The following is a 27,994-nucleotide window of genomic DNA, read 5'->3' on the forward strand; positions in this document are numbered from 1 at the left end:
AAAATTTCCAAAATTTTTCGGGGGGGGGGGGGGGGTCCCCCCCCCCCCCCCCCCCCCCCCCCCCCCTTCATTGGACATTTCATAAAATCTGTTTATTGAAAGCATACATCAAAAATAATTGACATGATTACTGAGTTCTAATCTGTTCCATATTCCGAGTCAATGAAATCAATTTGGATCTTATTTTAATGTTCTGTACTGATAAACGTTCTGAAGTGTTACACCAGTATTCAAAAATTAGATTACATTATTCCCCCTCAACATTGTGAAGTAATCCTTTAAGTCAAACTTCAACAATCGGTCAAAGGATCGTTATAGACGAAACTGGGGAAGTGTAGGTTATGCAATGATTTCATTGCACATGTTGTAATTTTACATTAATTCATATTCATCAAGATCACCAAGATCGTGACCAAATTCAATTCAATCTAACCATAGCATAGTAAAACCTTTAGGTTGTGTAAGTCTAAAATGGTTCAAAACACCCTTAATGACGCAATACACCCATACTTACAATTGAATTTGTTTCACTTATTTGCAGTGTAAACTTAGGTTGAATGGATGTTTTTTCCTTCTTATAGATTTTTAGTAAGAAAATAAAGTAAATAACGGAAACATCATTAAATACTCAATATCTGAACAGCCCAAATACTCAATATCTTTTGGGTGCAGACGTTATTGATCCAGGAAGACTTTTCTCCGATTATATCTTTTAACAGTGTTTTCAAATTTGGCTAGAATTTCTTCATATATTCAGCGCCCTCGGCTCTCGCATGTTAAAACGACCATGGAATAATTATAACAATTATAGGCCTACCTTGTATTTGCCTTTTACTCTGTAAAGTTATGACTTAAAAGAGACACTTAAATGTCAAAGCGACTTTGCTGTGGTAGGTCAGTAGCCTATGGAAGGTGTTGTGCGATTCAACTTGTGCGATTCAACTTGTGCGATTCAACAGCCTATATGTAGCTGAAAGTGTTTTTTATTTAAAATTTTACCTAAAAAAATAAATGTTTTGTTTACACACGTGACTTCAAGCAGCGACGAATTCCACGCAGAAATCTGCTCAATTGTGTGCTTTATGAGCATAGGGATGTTCATCTATTCATGAACACCTGTTGCAACTCTGCGACTAGGATTGCCAACTCATTGGCATTTATAATACACCTTGAACTGTATATACTTGTGTGTTTAAACAATGAAAGCCATTTGAAAGAAAGGCAAAACATGGAATGATAAAAAAAAATCAGTTCATATCATAAACCTTTAAATTCTATATTTGCAGATAGGTTTCCTTATTTTTTAGTGTCAAATTAAGTAAACTATTTGATTAATTGGTGTTTTTAATGAATTATCATATATTCTTAATCATATCATTCTGTTCTTAATGCAAATTTTCAAGAGTTTTAACCAATCATAAATGTCCCGTATGTACAATCTGGATAAACAAAAAAAAATACTTCATATCAGTATTAGAATTTTCATTTTCATAAATGAAAATAAGGAAACCCATCTTTAAAGTACGTTTGGTTTTAATAATATATACGCAATTAATGGTAAACAAATGTTGTTAAGGAAAAGAAAGAAACCGGAGGCAACAGTAAATCTTCCAATAGAAAGGCAAATGTCTTTACATCTAATCACAATATTATTCAAATATAAGATCAATGTTATATACGCAATTAATGGTAAACAAATGTTGTTAAGGAAAAGAAAGAAACCGGAGGCAACAGTAAATCTTCCAATAGAAAGGCAAATGTCTTTACATCTAATCACAATATTATTCAAATATAAGATCAATGTTATATACGCAATTAATGGTAAACAAATGTTGTTAAGGAAAAGAAAGAAACCGGAGGCAACAGTAAATCTTCCAATAGAAAGGCAAATGTCTTTACATCTAATCACAATATTATTCAAATATAAGATCAATATTCGACGAAGTTTTAACTATATATATTTTTTTTATAATAATAATAATATCATTATTTATTATTACAAAAAATAAAATGAACTAGATTGAAAATATAGCTTGCCAGACAAGGTAACATACGCACAAGTACAAGTCTTATTGTGTTGAAGCCTGTAGAGTGAGCACGAGTTGGATTTCGGATTCCACTAGTCGAAATTTTGAGTTCCACAAGACCATGAAATAATGGGTTTACAATGAATAATTCTGGAATCCACATGAGTGTTGCAAGTCACGGGGGATTGGGGAATCAATAGAAAGCCATAGAAATAGAAATAAATAGAAAAATATTTAGTATGAACCACTGCCCTTGTTTTTGAGATATCGCTCCAGTTTTAGCGCATAAACACTCAAGGAGAAACAATTTTTGACATATTTTGACGAAACTTAGTGATTACTGTGGTTGAAAGGTAACAAGTTAATATTCAACAGAAGGGACAGGGTTAAAGCAATGTTCATGATGTTAAGGTTAACAAGTTAAAATGGAAATTTGTACTCGTAGTCTAAAGAGCTAAAAAACAATATAATAATATTTGATTTATTTAAAAAAAAATTGAAATGACCAAATACCCATTTAAATAAAACCAAATGCTAGAAGGACTTAATGAAATAAATGAAATAAAATAAAAACCAATTTCAATGCCCCAACATTGCACTGAAATAAATTAGTCAATAATGTAAATATTACAAAATATCAAAGATTGAATCGTTAGTGTGAGTATTTGTTATCACTCAAGGATGAATCCCATTGAAAATCAGAAAAATCGAAAAATATCTTATCAGAGTTATTGCCCATGTTCTTGTAAACATGTTCATGTTAAATTGCTTGTAAACACTCAAGGAGGCACAATTCTCGCCGGATTTTGTAGAGATTGTTTATTATTAACCAAAGATGAACACTATTGAAAATCGATAATATTTTATATAAGTTATTGACTTAATCGGCTTTTGACAAAACTTTGTAATATTGTTCAGCACCACCCAAAAAAGTTCAAAAGAAGTATATGACTAAAGGTTCAATATTTCATACATATTGTTACTTACTGCCAAATATTTTTATTCAAAATCAGAGCTGCCAGGCAAGCTAACTTTTTTTAGAACTCAAAATTTCGAGTTGTAATAATGAATTTATTCGTATACCAATAATAGGTATATATGAATATAAATATACAAAATATTAAGAATATATCGTTATAAACTAACATTTCAATAAAAACCAAATACATGATTGAACTGACTGGCAGTAATTAACATTATTTAAAGGTGCTTAATATCTCTTTCATAAATTTATTTAGATTCGTTAGTTCTAATCTAGGGCGATTCTTCCCTTCTTATCGATGCATTGCGTTGGATAAAACTAAACGTGATGCATCGGGACGATTAATTCTTATCCCCTTTAATAACAATTATGACACACAATTCTTGAAATTATGTCATGTTTTCATTTTCCAAGTACGATTTTCACATCAAAATTTACACAAATTCATTTCTGACTTTATTCTTTCCTTCTGTAACAAATGAATCGCGATAATTATCTCAATAAATCGTTCAAGAATCGTTGCAGCTCTATTCTAGTCCCTTCAGTTGAAATATTGAGTCGAATTTGAAGCAAGATGGATATTGATAAAGCTAGTTAGATAAATATTTGCTTCTTCTATCTGCGAATGATGGACATTGGAAGGGTTAATGGCAATTGTGGAATCCGAAATTTCGAGTTGTGCATCATATTTTCAAACTGAATCTAAAAGGCTTTCGTATGGAACTAATCTTTAATAATAATATAATATACTTATGTTCATTAATAAATAAATACAGCATGCAACAAGATATTTAAATCACCATAATTGTTGCAATTATCTTGGTAATATAATGAAAATAAAGAAAGTATCGATGTACTTTTATGAATTTGAACTTATGAGAGATAGAGCCGTTACGGGACTACCGGATAAGGACAATTCTCATAAAGCTTCTTGTTTGCAACACTATGGTTGTATTCGATCTAAAGCAACAGACACTACATCAATTACCAAGTCAGAATTCGAGAATAGATAATGAAGACTTCCAAAAGGATTAGTCAAGGCATATTTTTCTAGACCGTTTACATACCACCATCCACCATTTAGACCATTAGGATGGCCGCTACATGGTCTATCATAGGTACAGAACGGAACATTACTTCTATTTGCACCCATACCATCCACACCAGATAATCCACCAGGAGTCAAGAGTCCAGTAGTCATCGCATAAGAAGTTGACGCATTTCCGATCACAAAATTATTGTAATAAGTATTGAAGTATTTAATTGGACTAAATCTGTAACAAAACACTTGTAATCTGAAATTAACACCCGGTTGATTTGTCAAAATATACAACTTTTCAAGTCCCATCCAGTAGCTTTTCACGCTGTTGCCGCTGTCACCAAACGTGTATTTATATTCAGACCAAGATCTGTTGAAAGTGCCGTGAAACTTTCGTTCATCTCTGAGCAAAATCAGTGTCATTGCAAACCTTATGGTACACGACACTTCGATTGACTTGTTGTAACCATAAGGCCTAACCATATGAATTGTAAAGCCATACGGGGCACTGCTGTCAGCGAATTCAGAGCAATCTGTAACATAACAGTCGACATGATTAAAACACCTTGTTGTTTCAATAAACGTGTACGATTTGTCACAAGAACATAGCATTTCAATTGCAATTAGTTGTGTCAGATTACAACAACATCATTTGTTTCTTCAGCATGGACGATTTAAGGAGCTGTTTTGATTTCTACACTGACGTATTACCTGTTTGATCCATAGTCAAAATATTGTTATCTCAATGTCATTTGTCAGTATATTAAAGAACTAATTCAACATACCGTGTGCTAAACGACTACAGTCGGGTGTGACGTAATTATCCACACATACACAACCTGTATTCAACCGAGTTCCACCATTCTTACAACCATTGTCAATTGGTGGAGTATATTCTTCTTTCTACAATTTTTTTTTATAATTAAATTTCAATTATTCTACGATAAAGGTCCAAATAAAGGTTAATAACATTACATTTGTTAAAAATGTTCTAGGTATAAACTGAAGGTTTCTTTCAAGTAGATATCAACATCCACGAATTCTCAAAATGTAACCTAGTCCGAAACATCCGCCTCTACCTGATAGGTATTTTGACAGTGTTGTCGGCTGATGTACACTAGCAGACAACTGTCGAAATAGTTATCAGAGGCTGGAATAGAGTCAGATGTTTCAGTTATCATATTTAGTTTGTACAACCAAAGAAAGGAAAGAAAGACACAGACTTTTAGTCGCTAGGATAGCTCTTCATATAGAATAAAGTAATTACCTTATAGATTAGTTTATATCCACCTTGAGCGTCAACAGGAAAAGTGTGACAATCAACTTCAAACAGATTTTCATGATAGAGACAGGTGACCCCACTTACGACTGTTTGGATTGTGACAACTCGGCACCAGTCAAATTGTCCACAATAAAAATAACAGAATATATCACGCTTTTCAAATCTCGATTCTCTCACGTACAATCTAGCATAGTGCCCGGTACACACTCTGTACTCATGTTCGAGCATTGATGCCGACACATACAGACTAAACAGGATAATAAATATGACGTGTATTTCAGCCCTAATATTCAATCTGATGTTGGTGAACATTACGACATGTAGTTTCTGAATTTTCACTAACATATGTCACGCTCTGTACGGAAATACTAACTTATACTTCTCGAAGTCTGGTTTCTGAAATTAGGTATAAACGATTTATCGAGTATGTTGTATTTTATTTATATACATCACCATCGATCCAATAGCCGCAACTAAAATAAATTCCAACCTGACGCTTCAAAGAACATTTCTGTCCTCATGACAAATGTACTTTATCAACGTTTTAAAGGGGCAGTATGTTAAATTTTCATATTTAAAACGTCGTAAATTATACTTGAAAATATTTGTAAAATATGCTATTTACATCTTTGTATCTACTGCGCCAAACTGAATTTGTTCTAAAAGGGTTACTTAAAAGATAGTGGACCACAGCCATATACACCATGGCATGCGGATGGTAAATATTCAAGATTTTGGGGCAAGGGCAAGAACTCTGCTTCTAACGGTCGAAAATAGCTCAAATTCGAACTTGATCTTCGTTTTATCAATATGTATACAAATACCGAATTTCATTTGATTCCATCAAAAAATCTAGTTTTTAGAGAGTTTACATGCAAATGTTGATGGACGGACCGACCGACGGACGGACGGACGGACCTTCGTTTCATGAATACGTATGCACATACCGAATTTCACTTGATTCCTTCAAACACTCCAGTTTTTAGAGTGTTTACGAGAAATTGATGTTGATAGAAGCACTTACTGTATAGAGGTTAAAGGGCGATAACTCCTCAAAACTGACGTAAGAGGCTTAAATCTTGAAAAAGTCCTAAATTTAATCAGAAGTAAACTAAACTTTCTCAAATCTTTCGATTTAGGTCCAATGACGTCCATTTTAAGTTTAATCAAAATCGGTTGAAAACTAAGAGAGTAACAGTATATTCAAGATTTTGGGGCAAGGGCAATAACTCCGCTTCTAACGGTCGAAAATAGCTCAATTTCGAACTGATCTTCGTTTTATGAATATGTATACAGATACCGAATTTCATTTGATTCCATCAAAAAATCTAGTTTTTTGTTTTGCTGAAATCCGTTCAGAAGTTTTCTTACACCTTCCAAAAATCATAAAATATATTAGATTTACGTACACTTTTAAAACTACGATCACATGTGTACTTAATCGTAACTCAAACTCAAACTGTGATTACATGTGTCTGTATACGACGATTCAGCAAAAACGTTTTGTACATAGGAAGAGAGGAAAGTCCCCCCACGGTAATAATGTCATAATGGGGATGATCCATCCGTCACGCTTACGGGGGTGTTGAGATTGATTTTGAGGACACATGTAAGCAGACTTTTTGATTTGCTAAGGATTTGGATAAGATTTGCTCTGGTTCGTTTTTAGTTGACTTTGCGTCTTAGTTTCCGCTTGAGTTTGCGTACACGTGTATTCGCAGCTATACTCATTTACACAGAATAACACCTTTAAAATGTAAGCAAACTTTTACCGGTAGTATTTTCTATTCCATGAGCATCCGGGCATATTGTCAGTTATTTCAAAAGGCCTTTATCTTGGTTCCAAACGGATATTTTCCTTCTTAACAACTACATCTACATGTACTTACTCTACACAATAGTCATATTCAATTGTTGAGAAAAACTATGTACAAGCGTTTTTGTCGTCTATTATTGTTTCTTATATTACAATACAACACGAGAAATGGAAAGCTTTTAAAAGTGTCTCACTTTTGCTTTACCTGATAATAGAGCTTTTCTGACTACTGACTACGGATTCGCCAAATAAATATTTAGAATATAAAAGAACGCAGACTAAAGCCATAACCTGCAGGAACAAGCATCAACAGACGAACAAAGTCCCCACATTAGGGTGAAATGCTTACGTACACATGTAATCTTAATGTTGCTTAACAGTATTATATTCACTTAAAAGAATTTTTTTTTTGCTTTCCTCAGACAGTAGGCCTAACCACGTATATCATGTCTAACCGATGTACGTAAAGCATGAGTAACCAATGAACGCACAGCATGTCTTACCAATGCACATACAGCAAGTCTAAACAATGCACGTACAGCAAGTCTAAACAATGCACGTACAGCAAGGCTAAACAATGTACGTACAGCATGTCTAACCAATGCACGTACAGCAAGTCTAAACAATGCACGTACAGCATGTCTAACCAGTGCACGTACAGCATGTCTAACCAGTGCACGTACAGCATGTCCAACCAGTGCACGTACAGCAAGTCTAAACAATACACGTACAGCATGTCTAACCAGTGCACGTACAGCAAGTCTAAACAATGCCCGGGCATAAAGTCCAACGAATTGCAACGCGCCAAGTGCCAACTAAAACAACGAATAACCAACTAACTAATGCACGTTCATCAAGTCTATTACTTGGAATTTTTACTTTCATTCTTTTATAACTTTAAATATCTCCAAGTTTCTCATAACTTTAAATGTATAATTATCAAATATTAAAACTATAAATCTTCAATTTATACATAAAAATAATCATTAAGTTCAGTTAAGTCTAACTAATGCATGGGCGTCAAATTTAACCCATGCAGGCACGTTCAAACCAAAGAACCCACGTCAAGTCTTATCAGCTCATTGGCTTCAGGTCTAACCAATAGGACAGGCTGCAATGCACAGGCGCGAGAGTCTTAAAAAAGCACACGAGTCTGGTTTAACCAATGGACGCGCGTCATGTGTAACCTATACGCTGGCATCTGGTCTAACCAATACACTGGCATATGTTATAAACATATCCACGAGCAACAAATCTAAGCAATACACAAGCGCCAAGTCCTTGTAAAGTTTACTTACATTATTAGCCTAGCTATGCCTAAACTTAACGCGGCTATGCTTTCTTTTTTTAGATATAGTGTAAAGATTTCGAGTTTTGCAAATTGATAATTATACATTTAAAATTGTGACAGGATGCAGCTGTGTCAAGTTCAGTTATCGCACGCACGTCAAGTCAATAATTGGTGTAAAGGCATTGGCAAAACTTGATGCCCTTGAAATTGTTGAGATTTAATTTGAGTTGTTGATAATATATAATTCAAATTTTCAAATAATAAGGGAAATGAGAGAAAATTAAGGAATCCAGAAATCTATTTTACTCTGTAAATTTCAAATATTTAACACAAGTGAAGCAAAAAAGTTCATATCAGTAAAGAAGAACTTATATTATATAAAGTGATATTCACAATTTGGCTAGAGCAACATATTGACGTGTAAACTTCCATTTATACCATAAAACAAAATTGTATCATTTAAAGTTTATTAAACTTAATTAACAGAAATTTAACAAAATCATAAGGTACACCCTTACACTTCTATGCATCATCAAACCCTTAGCAAGCTAAGTGCGTAGACACGAATGGTAAATACACATGTAAGTGCGTAGACAAAAATACACACGTAAGTGCGTAGCCAAAAATACACACGTAAGTGCGTAGACAAAATGGTAAATACTCAAGTGCGTAGACAAATTTAGAATTGCGTTAGGATGGTGGTGGCAAAAAATTGAGAAACAGGTAAATAATTGTGTATAAGGACTTGCGGTCAAGAAAAAACGTGGGCGAAAGAAAAATGCCGACAAGCCGCAAGTAGGTCTAAAGTCACGATTGTGGTAAAATAAGAGTTTCGTATAAAAAACAATTATTGACATAATTTTCAATTAAAAGCAAAAACAGCTGTCATAGAGTGGACAAACAAAAGTAAATGTAACAAAAATAAAAATATTAAAAAGCATTTGACTAGAAACCATAAAATAATACAATATTTATTAAAGTAAAATTCAAGTATAAATTATTGTGTTTTTCAGATAATGTTTGTCAAATGTCATCCTCATTGCTAATATTGTTTATTGATAGATCTATTGTGCACAGATTTAACATTCATGATATGTTTTATAGATGAGTAAAAAGAGTTCATCCTACAACAATGACTAGATTTTCCACATATTTAAAATTGAAAATGTCATTAAATATATAAAATTCATGATGATAAAATATAAGCTTTTCTTGATTATGGTTTGAATATTTCAGAATATATGTATAAAAGTATTGTTGAAGGCCAGAATAATATTTAGACATTAAATTCTTGATAACAACAATTACCAACAATAATACAAACATCAACAAACAATTATTGATTGACAATATTAAAGGGATTGTAAATTCTATATTTGATAAATTTAATATTTTGTGCTTGATAAAGATTCCTGTATGTGAAATTAAAGAAAGGAGTAGTTTATCCATAATAGTGTTTTTATTTATTTAATGTTGTATCTACTTCTATCTATAATAGTGTTTTTATTTATTTAATGTTGTATCTACTTCTATCTATCTCTAATGTCATTTTGAGATAATATTAAAGGATTGTAAAGAGGTTTTCTACAAAATTTATGCAGAAACCACAGCAGTCTGACTGAAAATCAACATATCCTTGTTACCAATACAATTACAAATTTTAGAAACCAAAACTTTACAATACCTTTAAATACATCAGATATATGTATGTATATATTAAATACATAAAGAATATATAGTAAAAATACTGGACGGAGTTAACAAGACAAGTTAACAAGTTCATGACTTTAATATATTATGTTCAAATATTTTCTTTTTCACAAACTAAATATTTACAATGTAAATATATGTCATGTTGTGTCATGTTGTTTCCAGTGGCAACAAAATTTTTCAGGAGGGCCACAAGTCTTTCTTTCACTATGTAAAATGATGATAGAATTTGAAAGTAGGGGGAATGGGATAGAAAATCGGGCAGCCAAAGCCAGGCCTGTATCTTTTCTACCATGATGGATGAAGGATGTTAGGATGGATGAAGTATGTTTTTTATAGTTGAGTTTGTTTCACCACTAGAACTACGCCGAGATAAAACTTTATTTGTATAGTTTGCTTCACTTTCCTTGATTTCTGTAGCTCTTTTATACAATCGGGCAGCTGTTTCAAAATCTTTCTGAAAAAATAAAAAAAAACAACCAGTTTAGTGTTGTTCAGGTATTATATTACTACTGTTAGCTTATTTGACAAAATAATTACTGGGAAAAACAATTAGTCACAATGTCTGTCACAATAAGCTGGTACAATAAATTTTCAAATGGTTATTTACCATTATGTGTCATTGTTCATGTGTTATTAATTGACAAAATAATTGAATAAGGGAATAATAAATCTATTATTATCATATGATGAAATGTCTATCTACCTGTTCATATTTCATGACAGCCAAATTTCTCAATGTCTCAGCAACACGAGGATTGTGAGAACCTAAACTGTCTTCATAAATTTTTAAAGCTTTTTCATAAGCTGGTTCAGCTTCATGGTATTTATTCTTAAAAAAACACAGAAAATGAATGAGTCCAACAATACTGCACCTTCACAAACTTAAACAAACTGGAACACATCTTGGTGTATGGTGATTAAAAGACCAGTGTCTGTGGATAGAGAAAGCTGCACTATACTTGTCAGAGTATCAATTTCAGAGGCCCGCTCCTACAAATTGACAAGTCTGAGTTCATGTGGTCAAAATGCTCTCAGTAAATATTTCAAAAGTTCAGACTATACCTGTTGTGAGTAAAGGACTGCCAGGTTGACGAGAGCTGTAGCAACAGAAGGATGATTAACACCAAAACATTTCTCTCGTATCTCAACACCCTGTATATACAACGGTTCTGCTTTCTCAAACTTATTCTAAATTTATCATAAAATAATAGTTTTTAATTGTAGATATCAATGTCTCATAATTCTATTTAACAACTGACACTTGACAGAATTCTCAAAACATTCAACAGGTGTTTATTGTCATACAAATAACTTTCATATAATTATAATCATCATTACTAACTATACTAATCAGTTGTTATAATTGCACTGTTTTATTATTTTTCTGAGTTAAGAACATCAGATACAGATCTCAGTCAGGATATCAAGATTTTCTCTACCCTAATGTTGCTAGAAACCAATGGTTGTGAGTTAAAAGTTTTTGCTGTTGGATAATAAGTTTTTTTCATCTTTAATTTGCTGTCTGAAGAGAATAAAACAATATAATTTCCATCTCCCATTGAAAATAGCTTAAAGAAGAAAATAATATATTTTGACCTGTTTTCTATAAACCATAGATAGATGTCGTATTATATTAGATACACTAGCTGAATCTGGACTAAGATGCTGAAATAAACCCAATAAATATATCTACTTAACAATTTCCCACTCTAAAATACTGGTATCAATAAAGCATCAATTACACTCTTATTGGTCAAACATGGCTAATTAAAATACTCCAATATTTTATAATCATGTAATCACCAGTAATCATGTAAGATAGGTGTAAATGAGTAAGTGATTTGAACTCAATGCAAAAATTGTATCTCATATTGATATAATTATTTTAAGGACTACCTTTAATCTGATCTGTAAAGCTCTTTCATACAATGGTTCAGCTTTATCATACATTTTCTTATCATTAAACAATGCTGCCAGATTATTCAAAGATTGTGCCAGATCCAAATGATCTTTACCTAATAAGTTTTCTCTCATCTCTAAGGATCTCTTAAAAAATGATTCAGATGTCCTGAAAAGTACAATATATCTATATGATATACAAGATCATTAACTAATCATTAGTTACTAATGCATTACAGTGTATCATAAAAATCTTTTTGATAAACTCCCACCCAGATATTGTAACAAAGATGAGTTTGATACATAATTATTCTACCCAAAATAAGATGATACCGTGAGCAGACATCTGGTTTGAAAGGCAGCAACACAAACTCTACATATCCCAAAACAAGCTTCTAATTGCTAGCGTGACTATTTTGCACACAGAAGATCAAAACTTTAAACCAGTCACGTCAACGTCTAACAAATCAAGTCAATATGTTGAAAAGAACTTCAAAAGCAGTAAAACATAACACATAATACAATTATAATGTACATACTCCCAATCATTTTGTAGATAATACAATACACCAAGTTCATTTAAAGTTCTAGCAAGATCAGGTGACTCAGGACCTAATGCCAACTCTTCTAGATGTAGAGTTCTTCTCTGTAACTTCTCACTGGCATTGCCTTGATTCTGTAAATATTTCAACAAGTTACAAAACAATGAACAAAAATAGTCAGTGCCAGTTCTCACATGAAGGAACATTTAGTCTTTACACATTCATTCTTAAAGCACTCACTAAGTATCCCTATATCTAATAAACTAGCTTTATAACCACAGCTTGAATTCATCATATAAATCACACACTTACATTTTGAATTGACTTTATTCTACGTTTGATGGACAGGGCTCTTTTTCTAAGTGGTTCTGCTACGTCATGTCTGTGAACAAAAAGTGAATAAAACTAAAATGTACATTTACTATTATGAATCTTCTTATGAAATTGTATGTTAGTTGTCCTACTTGTGAATAAATCATAATATGGCCCAAAGTGTATGACCAATTTCAATGTTCAATTTTCCTAAAACTACACACTATTAGGATTACAACAACCTTTACATCCCGAAAGAAATCAAAGTCTTACTTGTTTTGTTTTTGATACAAGTTGGCTAGTGATTCCACTTCCTTAGCAACCATTTCATGCTCAAAACCATATGCATTTTCATAGATTTCTAACGCTTGTTTAAATAAGGCTTCTGCTATGGAATATTTGCCCCATTGAGCATGTAATCTGGCTAATTGGTGTAAGGCACGTCCTACCATTGGGTGATCAGGATCTAATGCTGTCTCCCGGATCTCCAGAGCCCGTTGTAATGGTGGAAGTGCCTGTTATATTATCAAAAAACAAAAACATTTTGAGGGATTTTGGGTGGTTTTTAGAGAAGATTTCACAACACAAAAAGGCTTCATTTGAATATCATTATCAGCAACTAAGTTTCAATGAACAAATATAAAGTGGTTGAAGTAAAAGAAAAAAAAAAACTATTTTGAATGTTTGAAAAGACATAGCCATAGTAAAGGTTTATATTACCTGATTTAGGAGAACCAAATCATTTAGAAACCGTCCCAATGTTTCATATAAATCTGCTATCAGAGGTAGAGTAGATAGACCTTTCTCTTTACATAAAACTTTAAATACAATTGTAAACAGTTTAAACAAACATCAACAGTTAAGAGAAAGTGCCTGGATAATTCCAGATTCTAAATGTAACTGACTGTTCATATATGCTAAAGATGCTCATTAGACATGTCATAGAAAACATACTTTCAGAAAAATTAGGACAAACAACATTTATAGTTGAGAATGAAGAGAAAGGTGATCTCATCTTCAATGCTTTTAAATTTTGTTCTTATCAAAAAAAACAATGAAAAAATATACCTTCTTCAGTTTGTTTAGCAGAAGTAAAATATGAGGTAGCCATTTTGTTCTTATCTATGTCTAAATACTGCCAGTAGGTCAATAACTCAGAAGCTCTGCCTCTAGAAAATATAGATTGTGTCAGAAACTTATCAGAGTAATGTCAGATATTAAAAATTAACTCTTGTCTCCCACAGTGATCACCTAGGAATGAATTGGCAGAGGTCAGAATGAGGCCAGTACATCTTTCGAACATGTATTAAAAAATAGCTGAAATAATCTCAAGAGCACGGCAACATATTCTCACAAAAACTAGATTTAGCTTTCTTGACTATAGCCAGCATCTATCAAAAGTAATAATTAGAGGGAAATGTTCGTAGGCTATGTATCAGATGCATTAGAAAAATTTTCTCAATAAAAACCAGTTTGAAAAAAAAATTAAAAAAAGATTAAATTGTTCAATTATTACCTAGTATATAGACGTTGAAATATACATAGGTTCAATAGACATTCCTGCAACTTATTTCTATCTCCTGCTTGTCTTAGTAACCATGGTAACTCATCCACTATACGGCATGTCACAGATCCAGGTCTGAAAATAATAAGTATAAAAGCAATTCCATTTATCAACAATTTTTGACTGGGCCTCAAAATTTTTCCTCACATTTTTTTTGCCTATTCACATCAATCACATGACTGTCCATGAATCTCAGATCTCTAAAACATTTCAAAGATTTACAATTAAGCTCTCTGAGATATTAAACGATCATGTAAAAGGTTCTTAAAGGGACATTCTGCTTTTTTATAGGTCAAATTTGCTGAAATTGTGAAAACCATATACCAAAATCTAGAGAAATTGCCCTTTTGTGTATCAGAAAGTTTTAAAAGAATCCAGCCGTTAATTTTTAACACCAAAAATATTCAAAACCATTACGTAAGGTTTTTAACCTCGCTATGTTTTTTAGAAGTTGTTAGAAAACTGCTGTACATATTTTAGTAAAATATACTTCTAATGTAGAGAAATATGTATTCTAAGGGTTTCCACTAATAATATCGAGCCATTATAAAGCCAAACATCAAAACTGGGTCAGACTCCTTAATTAGTACTCTTCATTTCTAATAAACCCTTTTAAAACAAATTCCGTTTGATCAAGTAGATACTTTAGAGATATTTTCAGCTATAATTTACGCCAGTTTTGATATTGAAAACTTTTTACAAAAAAGCGGAATACCCCTTTAAATGCTAAAAATAGTCAAGAATCAGATTTTTAACTTATTTGAATATATAAAACACTGAACTTACAATAAGTATTGTGTATGATAATCTATCAGTTCCTGTTGTATATCTAATATCTGTTCACTTCCTGAACTACCAAAACATAATTCATTTACTCCTTTCATAGCCTGTAGATAACATAGTATTTATTAGTAGATAGTACGCTCTCTTGATCAATGAGAATCTTGAACATGGCAGAATCACATGATTATTATAGATCCATTTGTAATTTTTTCACTTTTAAAAAGCTGAAATGAACATTTAAAAACTTCAAACCACTCCATAGCATTTAAGGGATTGTAAACAGGGTCTCTAAAGTTTGGTATACGGGACACTGATATCATCAATTTGCAACATTTCAATTTTTAATCAGACACACTTAGTTTGCAGGAACCACAGACAGCTGACAGAAAATTGGAATGGTGCAAATTAATAATATGAGTGTCCCCTATACACATAAAAAAGTTAGATAACCTCTTTACAATCCCTTTAATGTTGACATTTGACATCCATCACAAAGAGCAGACTTCTAGGTCTACACCAAATAGAATAAGAAAATTTGAACAAATAAAAGGGGTGGTAATAATAATGAATAATGTAATATAAACTTACCGCATGATGAGCAAATGTTAAAACACCTGAATGATATTTAATAATATGAGTTGTGGCCAGTACATCTAAAACTGGTATTAAAAACATCCACGTTAAGTCTGGTATCAAACCAAATAATTCATTTTCTTCTATTCCATTTCTACTTACACACATATACTTTAAAATCTATCAAAATAAATATCTTACTGTTAACTATCTCTCTTGTCAAGCTTATAATTTTAGCTTATCATAATGTTTATTTATGCCATTGTTACTGTCCTGTAATCTCATGTTATTTAATTTACCAAAATTTTTCCTAAACTAGAAATAACAGTAATAGTTGGATAAGTGATCAAAAATAATGATATTCAATATTGTTACATTTTATCAACATCCTCTCTTGATAGATGCTAGTCATTCAAAATTACCAGTACAATCCTTACCCATTGACTCATTTTCACTACATACAAAACTTAATAAATAAATATGATATGAATTTTTAATATAACAATATCCATATCTTTGCACTCAAAATTTCAAATCATTGTTGAAATTTTGTTGATAGTTGCAATCTTGAAATAGAAATCAACTTGTTTGATAGTCTTACGCATTTTGGGGAATATTTGAATTACATTACCTTATCTGTCATTGAAATAATACTTGTCTTGAACAATGAATCAAACGCACTGCTCTCGTATTGTCTATTTGTAAACAATACTTTAATGTATTTGGATCATCTTGTGAGTTAACAGTTAGGCATTATGCCGATTGGTAGAATTGTGGAGATTTGCCAGAATTTTTTTTTATCGAAAATAAAAAATAAAAGATCTCATGGACTCATGATATGTTAGAAATTAAGTAAAATACATTCAGTATGATGACTTATTCATGTGTACATGCGAGAACAAGGTAAATTTTAAAGGGAGACAAATCTAACTAACAACATAGCGATGTTTTACATGAACGATATTTATGACGATCTACTGGCTACAATTTTACGTTAACATTTTTCGTACAGGTTTTAATATCGAAATAACGCCCTTCCCCTAAATTGCCTACCAATTTAATCATGCCTTCATGTTCTGGAGTTTCAAAATCTCTCTCTAACAAACCAATCATACTGATATATAACTGTTCACAAGTTAGAGATGACAGTAAAATATTTAAATCTGATGAAAGGCTATTATTTTCTTCACCATTACAACTGAAATACGTCAATAAAATAATAGTTTTACAGAACATGCATAGAGTGCAGCATAATGCCTTCGTTTAGCATCTCATTCAAACCTCTGGGTGCTTTTTCAGTTTCAATGTCATCCCCTACAAACTGCATCACTGAATACGGGAAACAATATTACAATATATAAATATTTTACCTGATTATATAAGCAGCTATCAATATAATGTATAGTGGAGTACATGATCCTAGATTCTGACAACGAGACAATATCTTACTCTCATTCACATTGGTTAATATTATTTCATGAGCAGATAACTCTGACCATAACACTTCTTGTACACTTTTTGTATCCAGTAATTCAAGCTGTAGTGTTGGCCAAGATCTACAAGATATAAAATAACTTTCTGAATCTATTCTCAAACTTCCATTAACAGTTTCCATGGTTGTGAAACTCATACTTTTTTCTATCCCACATTTGAGCTTTTTTAGTAATTTTAAGGTTTTTGTTAGTTTGCCTTCAAAATAAAATTAATTCATTAAGCCATTTTCCTTCAAGCCATGCATACTGAGTACACCTGAATATCACATTTCAAACCAAGGATCTACCAACCTCCATACTTGTGGACATGTATGTTCATGTACCGAAACAATAACTCTAGTATCTACAGGTAGAGGATCTAATAACCATTTCAAATGTAACTCAGCTTGCTAAAATCAGAAATGAAATGGATGGACTTTTATGTCCAACTTTTCTGCACCATGTGGGCTAATGAAGACAGGCAGGGTGCAATCAGGGAAAGTTTGCCAGGACAGCAGCATTAGCCTTCTCGTTTTCAATTTCCATCTGTCAAGGGGTCTTTAACCTGCACACTAGACCATGATTTATTGTCCCATCCAAACGACCGGACTCTTTTTCATTTCAGACCTTCTTACCAGCATAACTGACAAGGGCAAACCGGGTTGAAAAATTGGAAGATATTATCTCGACCTATACCAGGATTGAACCTGGGTCCTTCTGGCTAGCAAGCATACAACTAACACACTGAGCCTTTGCTTAAATCAAAGAAAACAGTGATAAAAAATATGATAATATTATAATAGCCTATGCAGAATATAAAGATGTTGCCAAAAGTAAAAAAAGTAAGAATTTTTGAAAAAATTTTTAATAATAATAAAAATGTACCTGAAATCTGTCAATGGAGTCAAGGACTAGAATTGTTCCTCCTGGAGATTTTGAGGAGATTTTTTCCAGCCATCGTGGGAAGTCTTCAACAAGTCGAGTCGAGTCATTTGATAACACTGGTGGATTGTTGATCTGCTGCATTAACTACAAGGTAACACACAGAAATATAAATATATTTATTATATTTATAAAAAATAACTAATTTCAATTCAGGACAAATAACATAACTAATCTGTGATTCAAGACATGGAATAGAACCTGTGATTTGACACAAGTAAACAGATGTTATTTGTGTTTCAGGATGGGTTTAAGAACATAAAAAAATCTTTGAATGTGTAAAAATCTTGAGATATAAATTAAAACAGACCTGTGATGAGAGTCGTCTTATCATTAAAATAGGATCAGCACTGACAGATGACTCTTTATCTACAAAATGATACAAAACTAAACAATTTGGATTTTTCTCTTTTTGTTGTTCTACCCTAAAAAAAAAAGAACATAATAAAGTATGTTTTTGATGATATATGTATAACATAAAAACATATCTGAATAAAACACATATGACACAGACTTGAGCTAATATTTGATACTGTGAGTAACTATTTCTACTTCATAGTTATTATCACACCAAACACTCTAGACTAATGTTATAAATAATTACCATTTAGAAAGAAGTAATGATCTTCCACTGCCTGATGTTCCCATGATCAGTAATGGTGGATAGGGACCGGCAGCAGACACGTGATTGTTCAATTTCTCATAATACTATAACAGAATTAAAATATATTAATTTAATTTAATATAATAAATTAATGTACATTATTTTCTTTTAAAACTAAGAGGTTTTTATTTTCATTACAGAATCATTATGAAACTCGACAGTCTTATCTCTTTAAATAATTGATAACTTTAGCAATTCAGAAATGTGAAACATATTACAAATTAACCCAAAAAAAATTGCTGAATGTAACAGCATGTTTTTGGTATTCCAATAAAAATCCCTTACTAGTTTACTGACAGATTATTGTACTTATATGTATGAAGGTACTTTAAATAATAAATATGTTATGGAGCTTGTGCTGACTATATTTCTAAATCAACTCACCTTATCAAAGCCTAATTGACAAGTAGAATCTGAGGCGTAAGCTAAAGCTTCAGCCTGCTCATTATCATAATTTATATCCCATAATATTCCACCACACATATAGTTTATATCTGTCTGTTCTGGATCCGGTTTGACTTTATCTATACCTAAATCCTGCAGTTATAAAATAGAGTTTTACATCTCCTCTCTTTTCTGAAGCATTACAATGAAAATAGTCAATGTCATGAGCCTCTTATTTTCTATATTATTTACATTGGCATAGGAGATGCCTTCAACACCCCATGCCCTCCAAGCAAATATTCCCAGCCACAAATCAACTCCAGATTTCCCTTGATACAGCATTTATTTCAATGAAAATGAAATTCTGTCATTGTGTTTTGTAGTTCAATGCGGTTCAACATAAAAAGATAAAAGAATAAAAAGAATATAATACATACATTTTTAAGAATTTTATCCAGTGTATTGTATAAAAGTTCAGCAGCTTGTTGTGGTGAATGGTATTCTGGGATGACTGTTACATTGTTAAATTCTTTTAATTTCACACCAATTTCATTCTCATAAACACTAGCAAAACATACAAATTCTTAAAAGACTACAGCATACATTTACTAAGACTTTGTGACAAGTTGGGAGTAATCTGATCAAAAAAGAGTTCTACTGCTTAGGATTCTTATCCTTCAATAATGTCTAAGTTATCTTTTAAAGGTTAACCTATGATCAAAGTCTTAACAAAGTGCTTAAAAATGTTTTGACAATTTTAATGCCAAGATCATCAAGGTATACATACCATTTGTCTTCCTGGTTCTTACATAATAAAACTGTAGGTTTTGTAATTGTGGTATCTTTCATCAATGCTTTTACATCTATACAAGATTCTCTTTTAAAAAAAAAAGAATTGGTTGTAAAAATTATTTACATTTAGCTGACTGGACACAGTACATGGAGATTAAACAGATACCCTTCTTTTATGCATCTCATGAAAGAAATATTTAAAGTGACCAAAAATTTCAACACTAGTCTACTTTTTTTTTTTTTCAAAGTCAGATTTGAACCTGTTTTTATGTTAGCCCTTCCGATCTTCACCATTGAAGAAGTTTTACTTCTTGAAGCTATTGTATACACTACTTTTTTTGGTTTAAATTAAAAGCTTATACCTACCCATCTAAAGATTGCCCTAGAAATGCTACCAATACAGATGAAGTTTCTATTTGTTTTTGTCGGCTATTCTGATGTCTTTCTAGATACTGTCAAAAAAAAAAATATAACTAGAACTGTTCCAATAACAGTACTGATGCTATGTTATGACATTCAGGTACATACGAAGATGGTCTATTGCAATTACATTATGTAAATACCTTTTTGCATCTCTAAATGCAAATATCCAAAAGTGCCTGGAGTTTAAAGTGTATTAACTAGGAATAAAAGAATATTTGTCAATTAATAAAGAATAAGTTTGATGAAATCCGGATAAGAAATAAGAAAGTTGGTAATGTGCATGCGCTCAACAAAAATTCAATATTTCCATCAAAGTTAGAATTGAATTATTCACATACATACCAAGTTTGGTGAAATGGGGATAAAAATAAGAAAGTCGGTAATGCGCATGCGCACAACAAAAATTCAATATTTCCATCAAATTTAGAATTGGATTATTCACATACATACCAAGTTTTATGAAAATCAGAAAAGAAATAAGAAAGTTTGCAATGCGCATGCACACTACTCAAATTCGATAATTCCATCAAATTTAGAATTTGATGATACAAATACATACCAAGTTTGATGAAAATCAGATAATAAATAAGAAAGTTGGCAATGCGCATGCGCACCACGCAAATTCGATAATTCCATCAAATTTAGAATTTGATTATACACATACATACCAAATTTGATGAAAATCGGATAATAAATAAGAAAGTTGGCAATGCGCATTCGCACTTCGCAAATTCGATAATTCCATCAAATTCAGAATTTGTTTATACACATACATACCAAGTTTGGTGAAAATCAGATAAGAAATAAGAAAGTTGGTAATGCGCATGCGCACTACTCAAATTCGATAATTCCATCAAATATAGAATTGGATTATACACATACATACTAAGTTTGATGAAAATCGGATAGTAAATAAGAAAGTTGGCAATGCGCATGCGCACTACGCAAATTCGATAATTCCATCAAATTTAGAATTGGATTATACACATACATTCCAAGTTTGATGAAAATCCGATAAGAAATAAGAAAGTTGGTAAATTAAGTGGAGGAATCCCTTTAATTTGCTTCCGTAAGCTTAACTTACAGTATAACACGGTTCAATCCACCCTAGAGATTATTTATATACCGCAACGGGACTCAAAAAATTTTAAAGAAATATAAAAAGGAGGGTGTCTTTAAAACAACTTAAACTTTGATTTCTATTGGGGTTGACAGCCAGGTTAATCTAATTAGCCGATTTATCTAATAATAACCCCATGTTAAGTGAATGGGGTTTCGAATTTGCATGTAAGGCATGTATGTTATATATCATTGGAAAGCGCTGGATCTCAGCATTTTGAATCCCACAGAATTATTTCTCTACCTCTATTAGGGCACATGTGAGGACGCTTTAAAGATGCAGAATCAACTTTCAGTGACACCCATAACACCGAAACAACGTGTCAGACACAAAAAATATTAGCATCATGTAAAAGCTGAAGTCAATAATAAACATTAATGTAAATATCAACGTCATCCGAGGCCAAGTTCCTTTGATAGACGCATTTAAAGATTTAAGGAAATTGCAACATTTCCTTTAATGTGACTCTGACATCATCAAATGCCACATGAATTGAATTCATTTATTAAGTGCATTAATAATCTGAAAATGGTATGGCGCTAAATCAATTAGGGTTTGGGATACAACACTTCAAAAATGCCATTTTGACCATATTTAGATCCCTATAAAATCAGAAGTTGTTGTTTGACCAAAAAGGTCAAAAGGTCATGAGAAGGTCAAGGACAGCCCTTATCACCATAGTCAATATAAAGGTCATCAAAGGTCAAGGTCATGAGTTAAAAGCCTTCAAACTTTGAAAAAAAACATCAGGTCGTACAAAAAAGGCAAAACCGAAAATCAAAATTATGCTTCCCATTTTTTGTAGACAGACATTAAACGTATCGTATGACACAAAAGTTATGCAAATTGGATGATAAATGGCCTCTGAATAGCAATTTCTGGAAAATGAGGCAAACCAAAATGGCGGCCTACATGTTACTTCCGGTGCGATTTTTTTTTGTTAAATAAGTTTGTATTAAGGCTGGTAATATAATACATATTTTATTTTGGACATAACTTAATTTCACCGGAAGGGAAACCACCGGAAGTACTAACATTGAAACCGGAAGTGACAAAAATTTTTTGAATGTGTGCTTTTATTCCACTATGCTGGCAGTCTACACTAAGTGAGTTTCGAGTCAATCCACCAAACTACAACCGAAATAGTATTTTCAGATTAATTACGGCAAAAAAAAGTATTGTACGAATTTTCGAAAATCGAAAATTTTCAACTGCTATCATTTGTCCTTTGTTACAAGAAATACGATGCAGAAAACCCGATCAAAATCGGTTTATAAACACGCCCTCTGGAGTCCATTTTCCGTTTGTTGCAACATTGCGTAATGTTACTCAGAAAATTTTCGTTTTACATTTAAACTGTGATTAGCCACGAGTTACAAAACGCCATGAAGTCCGTTTTCCCGTACCTATTGCCGTTGCCGAGAAAACCGGCCTGCCGTAGACGAAAAAAAAAAAAAAAAAAAAAAAATCAATTCGAAAACAAAGCAGGGCGTTCGTAACGCCCTGCAATAACCTCCTTTTCAAAAGAAATCTATGTACATCTATATGCCACATTATATGTTGTTCAAATCTTACGCAATATTTGATTTAGTGCTGGCACAAAATATCAGTGGATACAACATCAATGATACACGTATCGTATTGCGAGGTTGTGCATTATCAAATTCGAACTCGACTGAGATCTTATCAATTCCGATGCTTACACCAAGTTTCATCAACATCAGATGAAAACTGTAGTCTCAATTGTGCCCACAAGAAAATGATGACTGACGGACAGGGTCGATGGCAATATACGACCACATTTTATGTAGATGATTGAAAACTGTAACCTATAATGTGCCTACAAGCTAAAGTCAAGGGCAATAACATTCAACGGATTGTTACCAAATTCGAACTTGACCGAGATCTTATCTTAGTTGCCTACCAAGTTTCATCAAGATAGGATAAAATCTGTAGCCTCTATGGTGCCTACAAGAAATGTGAATGGATGGACAGGGGCAACAGCAATATACATCTACAAGTTGAAACATCAGCCAAGTTGACTGATCAACATCAGTTTTTTTATCAGATCTTTTATTGGGTCTTTTTTCCATTAAAAAATATAACAGACATACTTACTGGCTTGGATTGTAAATTATCTGTGTTGTGTAATACATGTATTAATAGTAAACTTCTTCCTTCCTTTTCACATAAAGACTTTAATACTGGTACATACTCCTTTAATATACAAATAATTACTCCTTTAATATATAAAAAAATACTCCTTTAATATACAAATAATTATTCCTCTCATATACAAATAATTACTCCTTTAATATACAAATAATTACTCCTTTCATTACAAGCAATTACTACTTTAATATACAAATAATTACTCCTTTAATATACAAATAATTACCCCTTTCATTACAAGCAATTACTCCTTTAATATACAAATAATTACTCCTTTAATATACAAATAATTACTCCTTTAATATACAAATAATTAGTCCTTTAATATACAAATAATTACTCCTTTAATATACAAACAATTTTCCTCTCATATACAAATAGTTACTCCTTTCATTACAAGCAATTACTCCTTTAATATACAAATAATTACTCTTCTCATATACAAATAATTACTCTTTTCATTACAAACAATTACTCCTTTCATATACAAATAAATACTCCTTTCATACACAAATAATTAGTCCTTTAATATACAAATAATTACTCCTTTAATATACAAACAATTTTTCCTCTCATATACAAATAATTACTCCTTTAATATACAAATAATTACTCCTTTCATTACAAGCAATTACTCCTTTAATATACAAATAATTACTCCTCTCATATACAAATAATTACTCTTTTCATTACAAATAATTACTCCTTTAATATACAAATAAATACTCCTTTCATACACAAATAATTAATCCTTTAATATAAAAATAATTACTCCTTTAATATACAAATAATTACTCCTTTAATATACAATTAATACTCCTTTCATATACAAATAATTACTCCTTTAATATACAAATAATTACTCCTTTCATACACAAATAATTAGTCCTTAAATATAAAAATAATTACTCCTTTAATATACAAATAATTACTCCTTTAATATACAATTAATACTCCTTTCATATACAAATAATTACTCCTTTCATATACAAATAATTACTCCTTTAATATACAAATAATTACTCCTTTTATATACAATTTTTTTTTACATATTCTTACATGTACATGTACCAACAATTAAGAATATCTACTTTTTTCATCCATCACAAGAGAATTATATGGAGATGAAATAAAAATGTTACCTTTACAAAGATATGAACTTCATGAGACATATTACGGGGAGCTGAGAGGTAGATTCGCATCAATCTATTTACATTAATATTCAGCTGTTTATCTTTATTCTGATTTAGATTTGCCAAAGCACAACTCCAATCCTCTGTAATTATAAGTTTTAAGTAACGTTTAGATCTGTGAAATGCCTCTTAAACACTTACTACTTGCATACAAACGTAGTTGTCAAATGAAGTTAGAAAAGATTATTAATGCTGACTTTTAAGCTAAAAATATTCAATTTAATTCCTCTTGTACAGTTAAATTACATTATATACTGTCACTGAAATAACAAAATGATATACCTACCTTTGTTGACATTAGTAAAAGGTCCTTCTAATTCCATTATGGTAAGAGCAAACTCTGGACCACGAAGATAGGTTGGTTGATGGAGCTGTATTGAACTGCCCAGAGATGGTTCACTCCACCAATCTCCCTGATTATTAGTACCTACAAACAAAACAGGTGAATTCATCAAACTTAAACATGCAACTTTCAAACGATAGATTCTGTTTTAAAGAATTTCTTTCCTATCAATGGTATTTCACACTAAATATTCCATTATTTAGGGATAAAAACATGAAATGAAATAAAAGAGATCACACTTCCAAGGTCAACACACATATTAAGACCAGAGAGTATAGATAGACTAAGTAAGACTCTCTGCTACAACAAACATATTTTGATGCTGTACTTTTCTCACCTAGAGTACCCCCATCGGGTAGAAATCTTGATGTAGAATCACCATCTTCAATCATCAAACCTGCGGCATATTTCGTAACTTTATTTTCCAGATTACGTCTGTCTCTCAAAACATTTTGCAATTCAAATTCAGCAGTTTCACGATATATCTGAAGAAAATTGTGGATTTTTTTCCTTTTCTTTACACTTTTTTCACTACTGTTACTGGCTAACTACCATAAGGATCCATAAGAATTAAATCCAAGGGCTCAAGCCTCTAAGGGGGCCTTCGTCCCACGAGAAAAAAAAGATAGCTTGCCAGGCAAGGTAACATACGCCCACTACCAGCTGTCAGAATGATAACAAAATCTTTAGTGGCTTAATAATAAATTTTCATATAATCTTAAAATCATCCATAAGTCAAGGCAAAAACCTGAAACAGTTCATCAAGTTATCATGAAATTCAAACATGAACAATGTCTCATCGCTGTAAACACAAGAGCAATAACTCGGAAACTGTTGATTCGATTATTACCAATTTTTAACTTGACCGAGATCTCATCATGCATATCTAGTTTCATCAAGATTGGATAAAAACTGTAGTCTCTATCGTGCCTGCAAGCCGAATTTAACAGGTTTTTACTAAGTAAAGGGCAAAAATCCTTCATACGATTGTTACCAATTACAAACTCGAGTGAGATCTTATCAATATATACATGCATACCTAGTTTCATCTAGGTTGGATAAAAACTGTAGTTTCTATCGTGTCTACAATCAAAATTTGACGCGTTCTTACTAAGTCAAGGGCAATTACTCTGAAACCTTTCATCCGATTATTACCAATTTCGAACTTGACTGAGATCTCATCAATATATAGATGCATACCAAGTTTCATCAAGATCGGATAAAAATTGTAGTCTCTATCGTGCCTACAAGGCAAATTTGACGCGTTTTTATTAAGTCAAGGGCAATAACTCTGAAACCGTTTATCTAATTATTACCAATTTCGAAATTGACCAAGATCTCATCATTATATACATGGATACCAAGTTTCATTAAGATCGGATAAAAACTGTAGCCTCTATCGCGCCTACAAGAAATGTGAACAGACGGACCGACGGACAGGGGCGACAGCAATATACGTCCACATTTCCATGTGGGCGTATAAAAAAGAGAGCATAAAATTTCCAGGGGAAGGGACCAAGACCCACTTAGTCCATGGTCCCCCACTAATCTGGTTGAACCTCTGTCATTTTACATAATAAATTAATAATATGTCTTAGTCAGCTGTTAGAAATTGTAACATTGTTTTTCATTAGAAAAAATTCATAATGTTATACTATTAAGGAGCTACAGCATTTTTCATAATATTCAGTTTCATTTTAAATGCACTATGGTAACTATTTCTTAATGAGAACACTTAGAGTTTTACCATGCCATGAGTAGGTGTATAAAAATTGCTCATATTCCTACCTTGAATCTTCTCTGTACTTTATCTCTATCACATTCAAATGAAGCAGCCCTTGCTAGAGCCCTCTGTTCAGCTTGAAATGCAGCATCTCTTTCATTGCGTAACTTGGTACACATTTTCTGTAATGCCAATAACTCTGATCTCATTCTTTTATTCTCCTGTTCTAATTTCTTTTCTTTTTTTAACCAATTAGCAATGTCATTTTCTTTATCCAAACGATACATTTCAAATTCCCTTTTGATACGTTCTGTCTCAGCATTCTCTAATTCTATTGACAATGCAGAACGTAGACTTCCTCCTTTTGGTTTCCGACCAACTATGGAGCCAACTCTACCAAGACCCAACTTTCCTCTGGGTTTCATCTCAATGGGAATGTGTTGGACATCGTCATTTGATCGTAAGAAAGAACCTACAGTTCCCATTATTATTAATATTATTATTATTTGGGTTCATGAAAGATTGAATAACTGATGTCTTTCTTCTCTTTCAATTCAGTTTTCATCTTCTTGTCCTTTTATGTACAAAATATTTTATTCATTTGCCATCTGACATGGCTCGTAGTGAAATGGTTTGGTTTGGTTTGATTTGTTAGCAGCTTTTTCTGGAATAATATATTATGCAATAGCTATCCATATTTTTCAATGAGTTATACTTCTACTGTTCTAAATGAGTTATCAACATTAACAACGATTTCAAGCTGAGGGTGACGTATGGGCAATTGATAGTGTCGTGTAAGCTTATTGTGTAGGCTTCTCTGAGTAATCTAAGACATTTGGTGGAATCCAAGATAAACACCATCTTCTGACAAGGTTGATTTTCAATGATAGTTTATCAATTTCTATTGACAAGCATTTTCTTTTGAATAGGCTTTTTAAGTTTG

The 27,994-nt window shown here is 32.0% G+C and overlaps 3 protein-coding genes across 3 annotated transcripts; 1 reads left to right on the forward strand and 2 right to left on the reverse strand.

Moving 5' to 3' along the window:
* Positions 1-3,952: 3,952 nt before the first annotated feature.
* LOTGIDRAFT_166000 (hypothetical protein) lies at positions 3,953-5,558 on the reverse strand (the record flags this gene model as incomplete). The annotated part of the gene is made up of 3 exons (XM_009063047.1): positions 3,953-4,581; positions 4,834-4,951; positions 5,316-5,558. 3 exons carry the CDS (start codon positions 5,556-5,558, stop codon positions 3,953-3,955), a joined length of 990 nt encoding a protein of 329 aa, XP_009061295.1.
* Positions 5,559-7,631: 2,073 nt separating this feature from the next.
* Positions 7,632-7,919, forward strand: LOTGIDRAFT_77269 (hypothetical protein; the record flags this gene model as incomplete). The annotated part of the gene is made up of 1 exon (XM_009063012.1): positions 7,632-7,919. A coding segment is annotated over one exon (288 nt), but the record flags the coding sequence as incomplete, so codon positions are not given.
* A 2,538-nt stretch (positions 7,920-10,457) lies between these two features.
* LOTGIDRAFT_126945 (hypothetical protein) lies at positions 10,458-27,536 on the reverse strand (the record flags this gene model as incomplete). The annotated part of the gene is made up of 28 exons (XM_009063048.1): positions 10,458-10,604; positions 10,854-10,979; positions 11,213-11,338; positions 11,747-11,815; positions 12,047-12,218; positions 12,589-12,704; positions 12,898-12,973; positions 13,177-13,418; positions 13,624-13,709; positions 13,972-14,072; positions 14,420-14,542; positions 15,254-15,354; positions 15,839-16,003; positions 16,877-16,997; positions 17,194-17,379; positions 17,608-17,705; positions 18,181-18,324; positions 18,548-18,662; positions 18,842-18,945; positions 19,286-19,438; positions 19,723-19,849; positions 20,073-20,162; positions 20,444-20,529; positions 23,775-23,837; positions 24,935-25,068; positions 25,272-25,412; positions 25,636-25,813; positions 27,117-27,536. The coding sequence occupies 28 exons, from the start codon at positions 27,534-27,536 to the stop codon at positions 10,458-10,460; spliced, it is 3,810 nt and encodes a 1,269-aa protein (XP_009061296.1).
* Between the last annotated feature and the right edge of the window lie 458 nt (positions 27,537-27,994).

The sequence above is a fragment of the Lottia gigantea genome (assembly GCF_000327385.1).
Source record: "Lottia gigantea unplaced genomic scaffold LOTGIsca_55, whole genome shotgun sequence".
Lineage (NCBI taxonomy): Eukaryota > Metazoa > Mollusca > Gastropoda > Lottiidae > Lottia > Lottia gigantea.